The 13089-nt window shown below is 37.3% G+C and overlaps 1 protein-coding gene across 5 annotated transcripts in view; it reads left to right on the top strand.

Annotated features, from left to right (window-relative positions):
• CENPE (centromere protein E) overlaps nucleotides 1-11946 on the top strand; it is an 81149-nt gene extending 69203 nt beyond the window's left edge. For all 5 annotated transcript variants that reach the window (XM_047857067.1, XM_047857070.1, XM_047857071.1 and 2 more), the window contains 5 exons: nucleotides 2740-2852; nucleotides 4205-4302; nucleotides 5389-5572; nucleotides 8426-8712; nucleotides 11392-11946. In XM_047857067.1, the coding sequence (XP_047713023.1) occupies nucleotides 2740-2852; nucleotides 4205-4302; nucleotides 5389-5572; nucleotides 8426-8712; nucleotides 11392-11486 (777 nt within the window). In that variant the 3' untranslated portion in view covers nucleotides 11487-11946. The remainder of the gene's footprint in view (nucleotides 1-2739; nucleotides 2853-4204; nucleotides 4303-5388; nucleotides 5573-8425; nucleotides 8713-11391) is intronic.
• The last annotated feature ends 1143 nt before the right edge of the window (nucleotides 11947-13089 follow it).

Below are 13089 nucleotides of genomic sequence, written 5' to 3' on the forward strand. Positions count from 1 at the left end.
TAGTTCTTTGAACTTTTAAAACAGTATATAGACAAGTAGATCAGTGGAAGAGAATAGAAGGCTTAGAAGTAGACCCACACAAATGCAGTCAGCTGATCCTAGACAGAACAAAGGCAGTTGAGTAGACTCAACTTAGCAACTAGTGATGCTGGAGCATCTGGATTTCCATAGGCCAAAAAACGAATCTTGACAGAGACCCTCTATCTGCCACAAAAAGTAACTCAGTTGATCAAAAATCTAAATGTAAAACACAAAACTAGAAAACCCCCAGAAGAGAAGATAGAAGATCTAGGTGGCTATGGGCTTGGGAGTGACTTTATCTTAGATACAACACCAAAAGCACGATCCAGGAAAGAAAAAACTGGTAAGTTGAAATGAAAATATTTAAATGAAAAATATCTGCTCTGTGAAGGACAGTTAAAATTAAAAGACAAGTCACAGACCGGAAGAAAAAATTTTTGCAAAACACATATCTGATAAAGAACTGTTGTCCAAAATAAACAAAGAACTCTTAAAAGTCCATGATAAAAACAACCTGATTAAAAAATGGGCAACAGATCTAAACAGACACCCCACCTAAGAAGATACTCATGGGACAAATAAGCAAATGAAAAGATTCTCAGCTTCATGTCATTAGAGTATTGCAAATTAAAACAAAATACACTACACTATAACACCTATGGTATCTCAAAATGCCATGCTCGCCAATCCAAAACATCACACTAAATGCTGATGAGGAGCTGGAGGAATAGGAACTTTCATTCATTGCTTGAAGGACTGCAAATGGGACAGCCAGTTTGAAAGAGAGTTTGGCAACTTCTTACAAAACTGACAACACTTCAGTCAGCCACATTCTCAGGGAGTCCCTGATACGAGCATCTGAATCAGAAGGTGGGGTATTGAACGGGTGCTGTGACTGAGCAAACAGTGGGCTTCTCCAAGAATGGGCTTATCTTACCCTGTCATCAGCCTCCTTAAGCTGAGCATCTATCATTTTGCATCTTTTTAGTCTTTGCTAGCCATGGTGTGCATGTGAATGTTTCTATGGGGTTTGGGGTGAGAAAGCCTAGAGGAATAAAGAGAGCTCTCTAGGTCCCTGTTTAGATGGGTTTTATTTTTTATTCAATATCTAATTCTCCATTGTATGGCTGCAGTACAATGATAAAAAGTGATTTATTCAGCAATAATAAGAAATGAGCTAACAAGCCACAAAAAGATGCGGACGAACCTTAAATACACACCGCTAATTAAAAGAAGCCAATCTGAGGGGCACCTGGGTGGCGCAGTGGGTTAAGCGTCCGACTTCAGCTCAGGTCACGATCTCGCGGTCCGTGAGTTCGAGCCCCGCGTCGGGCTCTGGGCTGATGGCTCGGAGCCTGGAGCCTGCTTCCAATTCTGTGTCTCCCTCTCTCTCTGCCCCTCCCCCGTTCATGCTCTGTCTCTATCTCAAAAATAAATAAACGTTAAAAAATTTTTTTTTTTTTTTTTAAAAAAGAAGCCAATCTGAGGTGGTGCTTGTGTGGGTCAGTTGGTTAAGCGTCTATCTTTGGCTCAGGTCATGATTTCATGGCTCATGAGTTCAAGACCTGCACCGGGCTCTGTGCTGACAGCTCAGAGCCTGGAGACTGCTTTGGATTCTGTGCCTCCCTCTCTCTCTGCTCCTCCCCGGCTTGTGCTCAGTCCCTCCCTCCCTCTCTCTCTCTCTCTCTCAAAAATAAATAAAACGCATTTAAAAAAAAAAATTCAGAAGAAGCCAATCTGAAAAGACTTACATACCCTATGATTCCAACTATATGACATTCTGGAAAAGGCAAAACCAGGGAGACAGTAAAAAAATCAATGGTTGCCAATGGTCTGGAAGGGGTTAGGGAGGGAAAGATGAATAGGTGAAACACAGGGGATTTTTAGGGCAGTGAAGCTATTCTGTATGATACAGTAATGATGGATATGTGCCATTTTACATCTGTCAAAATCCATAGAATGTACAGTACAAATAAAAAACCCTAATGCAACCTAAAATATATCAATATTGGCTCATCATTTGTAACAAATATACCACACTAATATGTGATGTTAATAATGGGGGAAATGGGCAGGGTGGGGAGGGAGATGGAGTGTGACAAGGGTATAAGGGAACTCTGTGTACTCTCTGCTCAGTTTTTCTATCAACCTAAAGTTTCTCTAAAATATAAAAATCTGTTTATTAAAAAAAGATTTAAATATATGCAAGTATGTATTTATGTATGTTTTGTTTTTTTTTTTTCTGTGATGGGAAGTAGATACATTGACAGCACTGGATTGAACCATCCTTGAATACACAATGTCCCAACAACACTTTATACTGCTTTGTGCCTTGGTTCAGTTCTAGTTTGCTGTTTGTATTGCCATTCTGGCATCTTTTTGTTTCATTTTACCCTCCCTGTCACCCCCCCCCCGCCCCCCATTATTCTCAACATTTGTTGCATTTTGTCTTAAGTATTTCATTTTTAATTGGAAAAAAAATTGTTTTAAGAAATGAAAGTCATATGTTCTTAATTACATATTAGCCTCCAGTAGTTTCAAATATACTTCACATCAAATATCTGCTTGTTCATTTTAGGATTAAATTTTGGGCCTTTTCCTGCTTTTCATATATTTGAAGTTTGCTGTTTTAAAATGTTCCTACCAAATCAAGGTAGTTAACAACTCTTTAAAACTGCTCTGAAATTATTTTATTTTTCTCTTCTCTAAAATATTTAGGACAAAGTTGCTTTAGGAGCTAAGCCCTACAAAGAAGAAATTGAAGATCTCAAAACAAAGCTGGTAAAAATAGACCTAGAGAAGATGAAAACTGCCAAAGAATTTGAAAAAGAGTATGTCTTTGCCTTAATTGAACACGACTTTAATAGCTCAAGTTTGCCTTCTAAATTATATAAATTCCTTTGCATTGGTTAACTTTTTAAAATATATGGAAATACTGTTATTGCTTTTTAAAATAAATATCCACATCCACAGATTTTAAACTTGTTAAATTCTCATTACATATCCAAAGTTTTTTAAAAATGTGCATAGTTCTGGCCAATTACTAATACAATGTTTCTTTTGATGCTTCTTGCTCAGTCATATATAAACAGCTTAAAAATGGCCTTTTTATGCTTGAAAATGAATGTTAAGAACCTGTATGTGTGTGTTTGTGTCTAGCAGTTTGACCAAGGTTTCTGTCGGTTCTCTTAATTTAATTTGTTCCTCCTGTTGTGTTTTTGTGTAAAGGTTGTATTTCCTTTTAAATTATGGTATCTAGTACCCAAATGCATAACCTCTTTTTATTTGTTTATGTATACTACTGTACATAATGGCACGCCTAAAATTCTTTATGATATGGCGTAATGAAAGAACATGAAACAGAGTCAGAGACAGTGAATTAGAAATATAATATTGCCACATTATTATATCACCTTGCATAGGCTGTTTAATCTCTCTGGGATTTACGTTCATATTCAATAAATAAAACAATAAGTTTGTATTAGACGATTTCTTAAGATTCCTTCTGGCTCCTAATGCTTTTTGTTCTTCCTATAAATATTTAACAAGGATACCTAATTTGCCCAAAAAGTAGCATTCTGAAGCTTTTGCATCCGGACTAGCCTTCCATTGATAAGACTATTGGTTTTAGTGAAACTTATACCTATCAAGTTCTTCACTATAAAAAAAGCTATTTTACTTAGAGAATAGGATCAGCAGATAACTTTCAGAGTCTCTAAAGGCAGAAAGTCTCATGATTTATCACTGCTGATTAATGCTTAAGCCAGGAGTTCATAAAATATCACTTTCTACTGGGAGACAGTGAGCAGAATTTGTTTGACCTTTGACTATCACTGGACTGGACTGCAGCCGGGGTTTACTTCCCTGACAATGTAGACATAGGTAGAAGTTTTTACTCACTTTCATGCTCTGGTAATCGTTGTATCCAATTAATAGCTATTGGGCTTCCAGATATTTAAAAAGAATTGTTTAAAAAAAATTACTCCTGCAACCAAACAGAATGCTTCTGATTTGATGGTGTTGTACCTATAAAACACTTGGTACCAGGAGGGTATCTGCTGCTACTTATGGGTTTCATGTCAATGTGATATATCTTATTAGAAAATTCTTGACAGCAGTTCTGTTTATTCTTCCATTAAAAATTAGTTGCTAGGCTTTTACATATTTCCATTGTTCTTTTTAGAATTACTTCTACAAAAGCCACTGTAGAATATCAAAAAGAAGTTATAAGGGTATTGAGAGAAAATCTGAGAAGAAATCAACAAGCGCAAGATACCTCACGTAAGTAGAAAATGCTGATATTTCCATAACTTTCCATTTTACTTCTCAATACACTTAGACATTTTGAATACTATTATATATGTGACAATCAAGAATAAACATGTTAATCACTAATTTAGAAAGAACTATTGTAAGGATCAAACTGAAAGTTGTGTGTGAAAGCGCACTGAAAGTTCTAAATGTCAAGCAAACATAAGGTAATACTTGTGTGTATTATTATCCACTCATTTAAAAAAAAATGAGAAAGTGTTAAAGATGTTGTCTAGTACATATGTAGACTGAACTTCTCTAGTGGCTATTGTGGGATAATTGCACCCCTACCTGGAAAACTTTAAGGGATAAAAATAGAAATGAGCAAGCTTTGTTGTTACAGAAGGGTCAGGATAATTAACTCTTGATTTGTGACTTTCAGTACATATTGTATCTGAATCCAAAGTAATTCAAAAGAAAATGGACATTAAGTGTCTTCCCCATACACACCTTACCACCCTTTTGTAAATTGTTGGTTACACAGTGGATTATTCTACATAGAAGCACCTCACATTTTAATGCAGTTTTACCTGAAATTTAAAAAACAACTCCTTACATTACTTTTACACACATAGTGCAGAATACTTAATAATATATGCTTTAGTATCTTTCTGAGGTTTATTCAGTTAACAAGTATGTGTTGAGAACTTACAGTGCACTGAGTAACTGGCAGTGGACCCCCCCACACACACATTCTGTATTGTAAGAAGCCCTCTGGGTGTTTCCACTGATGGAGAGGAGAGAGAGTGAAGGACCACATTCACTGGGGAGATTACTACTGCTGCCGTCATTGTGCAAGATTTCAGGGAGCACTGTGGTAGGAGTGGACTTGGTGGGTTGGAGAGAAGCAGGAGGACTCTAGAGATAATTAGAAGTGTTGATCATATAGGCACAGGAAGTGAGGTAGAAGGAGGAAGGCAAGGATGGCTTCTAGGGAGATGATTGAGATGGTCTGGTTTTTACAGTGACTTATTGCGCTCAGTAACATTCCCTTTATTTTGAACTTTGGAGATAATTAAAATTATCACTTAATGTGTGTATTTGCCCTCCTCACAGTTGTATCAGAATGTACGGACTCTCAGCCTTCTAATAAACCCTTAACCTGTGGAGGTGGCAGTGGCATCGTACAAAGCACAAAAGCTCTTATTTTTAAAAGTGAATATATACGGCTAGAAAAAGAAATCTCTAAGTTAAAGCAGCAAAATGAACAGCTAATAAAGCAAAAAAATGAACTATTAAGGTAAGATCTGCTTACACGATATTGAAATTATGCTTCTGGCTATTACATGTGGGGAGCATGGCATATACATATGCATATATATTTTTTGCAATTGGCAAGCCTTCACACATCTGGGGAAAGTCATTTTTTAGAGTATATGTAATAAATATATTTTTTTTTAATTTAATTTAAATCCAAGCTAGTTAACATATAGTGTAATAATGATTTCAGGAGTAGAATTTAGTGATTCATCACTTACATACATTACCCAGTGCTCATCCCTTCAAGTGTCCTCCCTACTGCCCATCACCCATTTAGCCCATGCCCCAACCCAACACCCCTCCAGCAACCCTCAGTTTGTTCTCTGTATTTAAGAGTCTCTTATGGTTTGCCTCCCTCTCTGTTTTTATCTTATTTTTCCTTCCCTCCCCCTATGTTCATCTGTTGCGTTTCTTAAATTCCACATGCATGAAATTATGATATTTATCCTCCTCTGACTGACTTATTTCGCTTAGCAGAATACATTCTAGTTATTTTTTTTTTAACATTTATTTATTTTTGAGACAGAGAGAGAGCATGAACAGGGGAGGGGCAGAGAGAGGGAGACACAGAATCTGAAATGGGCTCCAGGTTCTGAGCTGTCAGCACAGAGCCCAATGCAGGGCTCGAACTCACGGACTGTGAGATCATGACCTGAGCTGAAGTCGGACGCTTAACCGACTGAGCCACCCAGGCGCCCCAGAATACATTCTAGTTATATCCATGTTGTTGTAAATGGCAAGATTTCATTCTTTTTGATTGCTGAGCAATATTCTACTATATGTATATATACACACACATACCACATCTTCTTTAGCCATTCACTAGTCGATGGACATTTGGGCTCTTTCCATAATTTGGCTATTGCTGATAGTGCTGCTATAAACATTGGGGTGTGTGTGCCCCTTCGAATCAGCATTTTTGTAATATATGTCTTTTAAGAGGAATAAGACTATGGGACACCATTCCAGATGTTTGCTATCTAGCAATTGACCTATTTTTAACAAAGCCCAGAAGCAGGAAGTAAACAGATCTTTGAGGGGCAGCTCAAATATACCACAAGTCTGTATACCCAAGTCAAAGGAGAACTTAAGTCCATTATTGTAGCGTATTTCCTTTTACTTCATAAACAGTTCTAACAGATTTAATTATTTGGCTTCTATCAAGGATTAGAATCTTGTGCCAAGCACTTTACTAATGATACAATAGAAGAAAAATGGGCATTAAACAAATAACTAAACAACTAATTTTTGCAATGAGTGCTATTAAACAGCAACAGAAAAAAAACACATTATCTAGTTGTGGGGAGGGGTGATGGCGAAGAAACTGATAGAAGAGCAGTTATAGAAAAGGGTAGAGGTTAGGCCAGATGAAAGGAGAGACATATAAGCCTTCTAGGCAGGGGCCAGCATGTGCACAGGCTTCAATCAGAAAGAATAACCTGTTGGTGGAACTGAAAGACACCCAGTGTGACTGGGGTGTAGAGAATGAAACACTAAGGTACAAGAAGAGATGCCAGAGGTCACTGGTCTAGGTTAGTTACACAGGCCTTTTTGGGTCACTCTGAGGAAGCGTGGGTGATAATCTGCAATATAATGAGAAAGTGACCTCCGGTGGAGGATTTTAAGCCAGGGCCTGATGAGATCAGATAGCATCTCTGGCTCTAGAGCAAATAGGGAAACCCAGTTTAGGAATCTATTTGCTATAGTCCATGTAAAAGATAATTTTGGCATGGACTAGAATGGAGCCAATTGGGATAAATATAAGGAGATAAATTTGAAAGATTAAGTGTGAGGTTGGGTCCACAGACCTGGATGACCAAATAAAGGAGAGCAAGGCCTCTGGGATTGGTCCCCAGGCTTCTCTCTGCAGGAACTGGATAAATGCTGGTGACATTTCCTGCAACAAGCAAGACTATAACTAGTTCAGAAGCATGGTGTAGTATTTCTTTTAAAATAACAAAGGTACATTAAAGATTAGTCTATCCAGAAGATTAATTTGTCAAGTTATTGCTGCAAGGTATCAATAGGTAAACCACTCTGGATGATCTCACTGACTCATTTGAAAATCTGTCATACTCTAAGCTTTCTTTTCAGGACTCCTTAATTACAATTGTTCAATTAATGCGACCTCATTTCATTTTCTGAACTGTGAAAATAATCCAAGCAGGAAGCATTAGGTGGGAATATAAGTATGATAAAATGGTAAATTATAACAAACAGGCAAAGGGGTGGGGGGGGAGAGAAAGAGAGTTGGGGTGCCTGGGTGGCTCAGTCGATTAGATGTCTGACTTCAGCTCAGGTCATGATCTCATGGTCCGTGAGTTCAAGCCCCACATCGAACTCTGTGCTGACAGCTCAGAGCCTGGAGCCTGCTTCAGATTCTGTGTCCCCTCCTCTTTCTCTGCCCCTGCGCCACTCGTGCTCTGTCTCACTCTATCTCTCAAACATAAATGTAAAAAAAAGAGAGAGAGACAGAGACAAACCAAGAAGCTCTTAACCATAGAAAACAAACTGATGGTTGCCAGAGGGAAGTAGGTAATGGGATGGGTGAAACAGGTGATGGGGACTTAAGAGTACACTTGTTGTGAAGAGCACTGGGTATTGTATGCAAGGGTCGAATCACTATTTTGTACACCTGAAACTAATATAACACTATATGTTAACTGTAGTAGAACTAAAATTTAAGATTAAAAACAAGACAAAGTGGTAAATTATATGTTGTATATATTTTACCAGAGTTTAAAAAGTTTTTAACGTAAGTGTGAATAAATTTCAGGAATTGAGCCAGACTTACAGTCTCTTTTTTTTTTTTTTTTTCCCTACTACATTCAAGCAATAATCATCATCTTTCCGGTGAGGTCAAAATGTGGAAGGAAAGAATCCTTACAAGAGAGGCACACAAAGAAGTTAATTGTGAGAATTCTCCACAGTCTCCTAAAATGACTAGAACAGCTTCCAAAAAGAGGCCACATACACCTTCTCAATGCAAGGAACGGAATTTACAAAATCCTGTGCCAAGGGAATCACCAAAATCTTCATTTTTCGATAGCCGATCAAAGTCTTTACCAACACCTCAACCAGTTCGCTATTTTGATAACTCGGGTTTAGGCCTTTGCCCAGGTAAGTAAATATCCTGGTTCCTTAGAAATCAGGGGATATCTGTCAGAATTTATCATTAATTTGTGACCCCAAAGGGCAAGTTTAGACAAGATATAGTTGAGCAAACTATGGTGCTCAACTTGATTTGGCATTTCTGGGGTGAGAAAGTTTCTTCAAAGCGTGGCACTAACGTGTATTGTTTTTTACCCCAAGCTAAGCCTTTATTCTGCCTCTTAAACCTTCAGCTTTTCCCTAAGAGAAATAAGCAACTCTGTTAAAAACATGAAGACACTACACTATAAACAAAACTTTTACCGAAGAAGCCCTTCTTATCAATTCAGTTGGCCAGCATTTCCAATAGCATTATATTCATTTTACACAAGCCAGATCATAGACTTATTTCACTTACTTATTAATTCAATCAACAAAAAATTTTGATCTCCGACTATGTGTCAGATACATTGATAAGCAAAACCAGACATGGTCCCTTACTCTACTGGAGTGTATAGTCCAATAGGAGATATAGTAATCAAGTAGTCAAAAACAGACAGGTAAAATTCTAGAGTATAAAAGGCTATGAGGCATATTATAGGTTTTTGTTGCAGGAATATTAAGGAAGTCTTCCTTGAAGAAGGAAACTGAGATCTAAGGTTAATGTGAGTTTGCTTAACAAAGAGGGGAGGGAAAAGTATTTCTGGCAGATAGAACAGTGACAGCCCAAGGTAGGAGGGACCATAACCAGGGGAAGCATTAGAAGAAAGATCGTATGGCCACAGCACAGTTAACACAAGCTGCTGTGGTTGGAGGCCCTGAAGGCAAAGAGGAGAAGAGCCAGGTGTGTGGGAATTTGTAGATTGTACAGAAGAAGTCTTTGAAAGATTTTAAACAACATAATGGCAGGGGATCATAATGAGTTATAAATTTTGAACACATCACCTTAGTTATATGGTAACCAACAAATAATAGGAGCGAGAGTTTATGACAGTTGTCTAAGCAAGAGGTCATACTAGCGTGGACCTGAGCAGATTCAGTAGAGCTACAGAGAAGTGGACGGACAGGAGAGATAGGGGAGTCGAAGCGGTCAGAGGTGCCTGGCTAGATGGTAGGAGGGGTGCCAGACACAGAGGTGTAGAGCATTGCAGAAGAAAGTCTGTAATACTGTGTTTCTTGTAGTCCTTCTCACCACACAGCATTGATTGTGTGTGTGGCCAGAGCCTTTGTGACTGCATATCTGCCTGTCAGAAATCCCATTACACAGTTGTAGAAATCGACAGCAATAAAATTGTACACCTAAGGAAAGCAATTGCCAAATCATTTTTGGCCCCAAGTGAAGGTTGTGGATTTGTGAGGAACTCTACTGTGTGACTGTCCATTCTCATCAACTTTAAAATCAATATTAGATAAGTCCTCAGTCTTAAAGTGCTCTTTGGGATATAGGAAGACATCAATTTGAAAAAATGTTTAAACTATTCATTTTATGGAATAGTATTTAACAAACATTTAAGCACTTGCCATTAGCTAACACTTATGTGGAACTTTTGCTGTATATGCATACATGCTATTTTAGAAGAGTCTTCTGAAAAACCAGGAAACTGTTAATCACCTCTTGATTTTATCTGATAATGCCAGAGACACATGCATGATATGAAACCACAAGTAGAAATGCTTAAGTATTTTTATCAATATATGGATCACTCTGGTACTATTTTTAAGTAAAATAAATAAAAGAGTAGGCTGGAGGGACACCTGGGTGGCTCAGTGGCTGACTCAGTTAAGTGTCTGACTCTTGATTTTGGCTCAGGTCCTTATCTCATGGTTCATGAGATCAAGCCCCACTGGGGCTCTGCACTGACAGTGTGGCATTCTCTCTCCCTCTCTCTCTGCCGCTCCCCACTGGGGCTCTGCACTGACAGTGTGGCATTCTCTCTCCCTCTCTCTCTGCCGCTCCCCTGCTTATATATGCTCTCTCCCTCTCTCAAATAAATAAGCTTAAAAAAAAAAAAAAAAGAGCAGACTGGAATAATATATGAATCAAAAAACTGGCCAATTCAGCCTTAAAGGACATAGTCCCAGCCTGAATTAGTAAAATACCATTCTGACAAAATTTTAATGCTTTTATTTTGAATTATAAAAGATAATTTAAATTTTCTCAACAACTTGAGATAATTGCAAAGACCAGGTATGAGACATTTACTTATATGAATATAATCATTTGAAAATCAATATTATTTATAAACAAATAAACACAACTGAAGTGCTCTTTAAAGGCTCAAAGAAAGTTTTCCAAGGATGGCTAAATAGTCTCCAAAATTAATAGTATTTGTTTAGTATAGCATTTTTTTTTCCCTAAAATTCAGGCAAAAGAAAATCAGACTCACTCTGTGTTTGATTTCACTTTGAATCTCAAACTGATGAATTTCAAATGAGACTTTATTGCTTCTTGGTTTTATGTTCAAAATGGTTCTTCTAACAATTGATTTTGTGAGAAAATGGGGAATAAACTTCTCCAACTCTGATGAAGTGAAATATACCTTTGTAATGACCAAACATGAGGTTAATGACCATATTGTCATTTTTCATTCTTCTTATCTCTGCTGTCTTAGCATTGTTTACATTTCCAATTCTATTAGAATTTCGTGTAGTTTTTTAATAAAATATGGTTACTTTTGGTTTTTTTTTTTTCTTTTTGTTTTTTCTCAGAAGAACAAACTGCTGGAGCAGAGAGAGTGGGTCCTCAGCCAAGTCTTTGGCACACCTCCTCAAGAAAAGATATGCCTGAGTGCAAGACCCAGTAGGCTCCTCTACTGTCACTTTCCTGGGGACCCAGCATTTCCTGCTGAGAAATGACTGTACTTTTACATTATGTGCCTATCCCTGGCAATGTTACCACAGTCCAACATAATTTCAATTCAGTTTTCACTTTGCCACTAGAATTGGAAGATGAAGGAACAGGAGGTTAATGCATTCCAATAATTTGGAATGACTGATAGCAAAACCTCCTTGAAATGTGGTAATACTTTAGAAATTGAATTGTTTTATTTATTTATATATTTTATAAAGAATAAAATTATTGAAGGAAATTTCCAGTCTTTCCATGCATATGCAAAATGTATTCATCTTTATTAATGTAATGTTTTACACATGACTTAGGTAATTCTAAGGCCTAATACATAAAGTGTCATTTAATTAACATTATGAACTACTTTTTAAGTGCCTTGAACATTGAATAAATGTTTAATTAGTGGTTCTGAATCACAACTTTATGTAATATTGATGGTTTCTTGGTGGGGTATTCAGGGTATATTTGGCTGTACTCGTTTGGTGACTTTCAGAATTTTGCTACAAGAATATATACATGCTTCCTGGATTTAAGTTGCTAAGGGACAGCAAAGTGCTGTGACCTCTTCATTTTCTAGTCTGATCTTTGTTTTGCTATAATAAATACAAAAATTCTCTTTGTTTTTCTGTACCCACCCACTCCCTATACAAGAACTCTAAATTGGTTGATTTGCTATTAGACTTTGTACTGTGCTGCATTTTACTACCAGCGGTAAGAACTTCATACCATTTATCCTACCCTTGTATTTCAGACATGAGGAAACAACACCTGAGTTTCTATCAAAGTAGAAAATCTTAGAAACCCAGAGTCCCCACACATACATAAGGCATCTGTGGATGGGCTTCATGCAGTCTGTAAGACCTCTGAAATTTTATGTTAATTTGTATGTAAACTCATTTTTCTAGGATACTTGGGTCCATACTTCTATCATATTCTTAAAGGGATCTGTCACCCTATAGGAGGTTAAGAACTATGGTTTTAGAGAGCATCTGTTACTACTTTTAAATCATAAGACTTTGAAAAATCACATAAAACAGCAAGTTGCATAAGGTTTAGAACAGTTAGTGATTTCAGTGCATTCTTGGCTCTTTGATAAAATTCATTCAAAGGAAGAGATTGTGAATTACATCATAGCCATCATTTTACAATCTATGGATGGATATTTTCCTTTAATATACTATCATAGGCATTCACTAGGGCTAAGGGAAGGTGTCCCTTCCAATAACTGTCTCCCCCAAGCCAGTCCCTTCGGAGTTGTTTCTCCTTTCCACTCTTCCCCCAATAAGACACTACAGCAGAGCTGCAGATTTGTTTCTTGACAATGTCTGCTCCTCCACTGAATAACAGTAACTCAAGGTAGTAGGTTCACCTGGATAATAAAACTAAGTCCATTAAACGTAATCAGTCATCAGGTATCCAGTCTAGTAGAATATTGCTCAACTCTAGAATTTGGATGTCCATTTCCTTAGATTTGGGAAGTTTGGGGCCATTATTTCTTCAAATAAATTTTTTGACCCTCTCTCTGTTCTGGAAGTCCCATAATGCATATATTGGTCCAC

The sequence above is a fragment of the Prionailurus viverrinus genome, chromosome B1 (genome assembly GCF_022837055.1).
Source record: "Prionailurus viverrinus isolate Anna chromosome B1, UM_Priviv_1.0, whole genome shotgun sequence".
Lineage (NCBI taxonomy): Eukaryota > Metazoa > Chordata > Mammalia > Carnivora > Felidae > Prionailurus > Prionailurus viverrinus.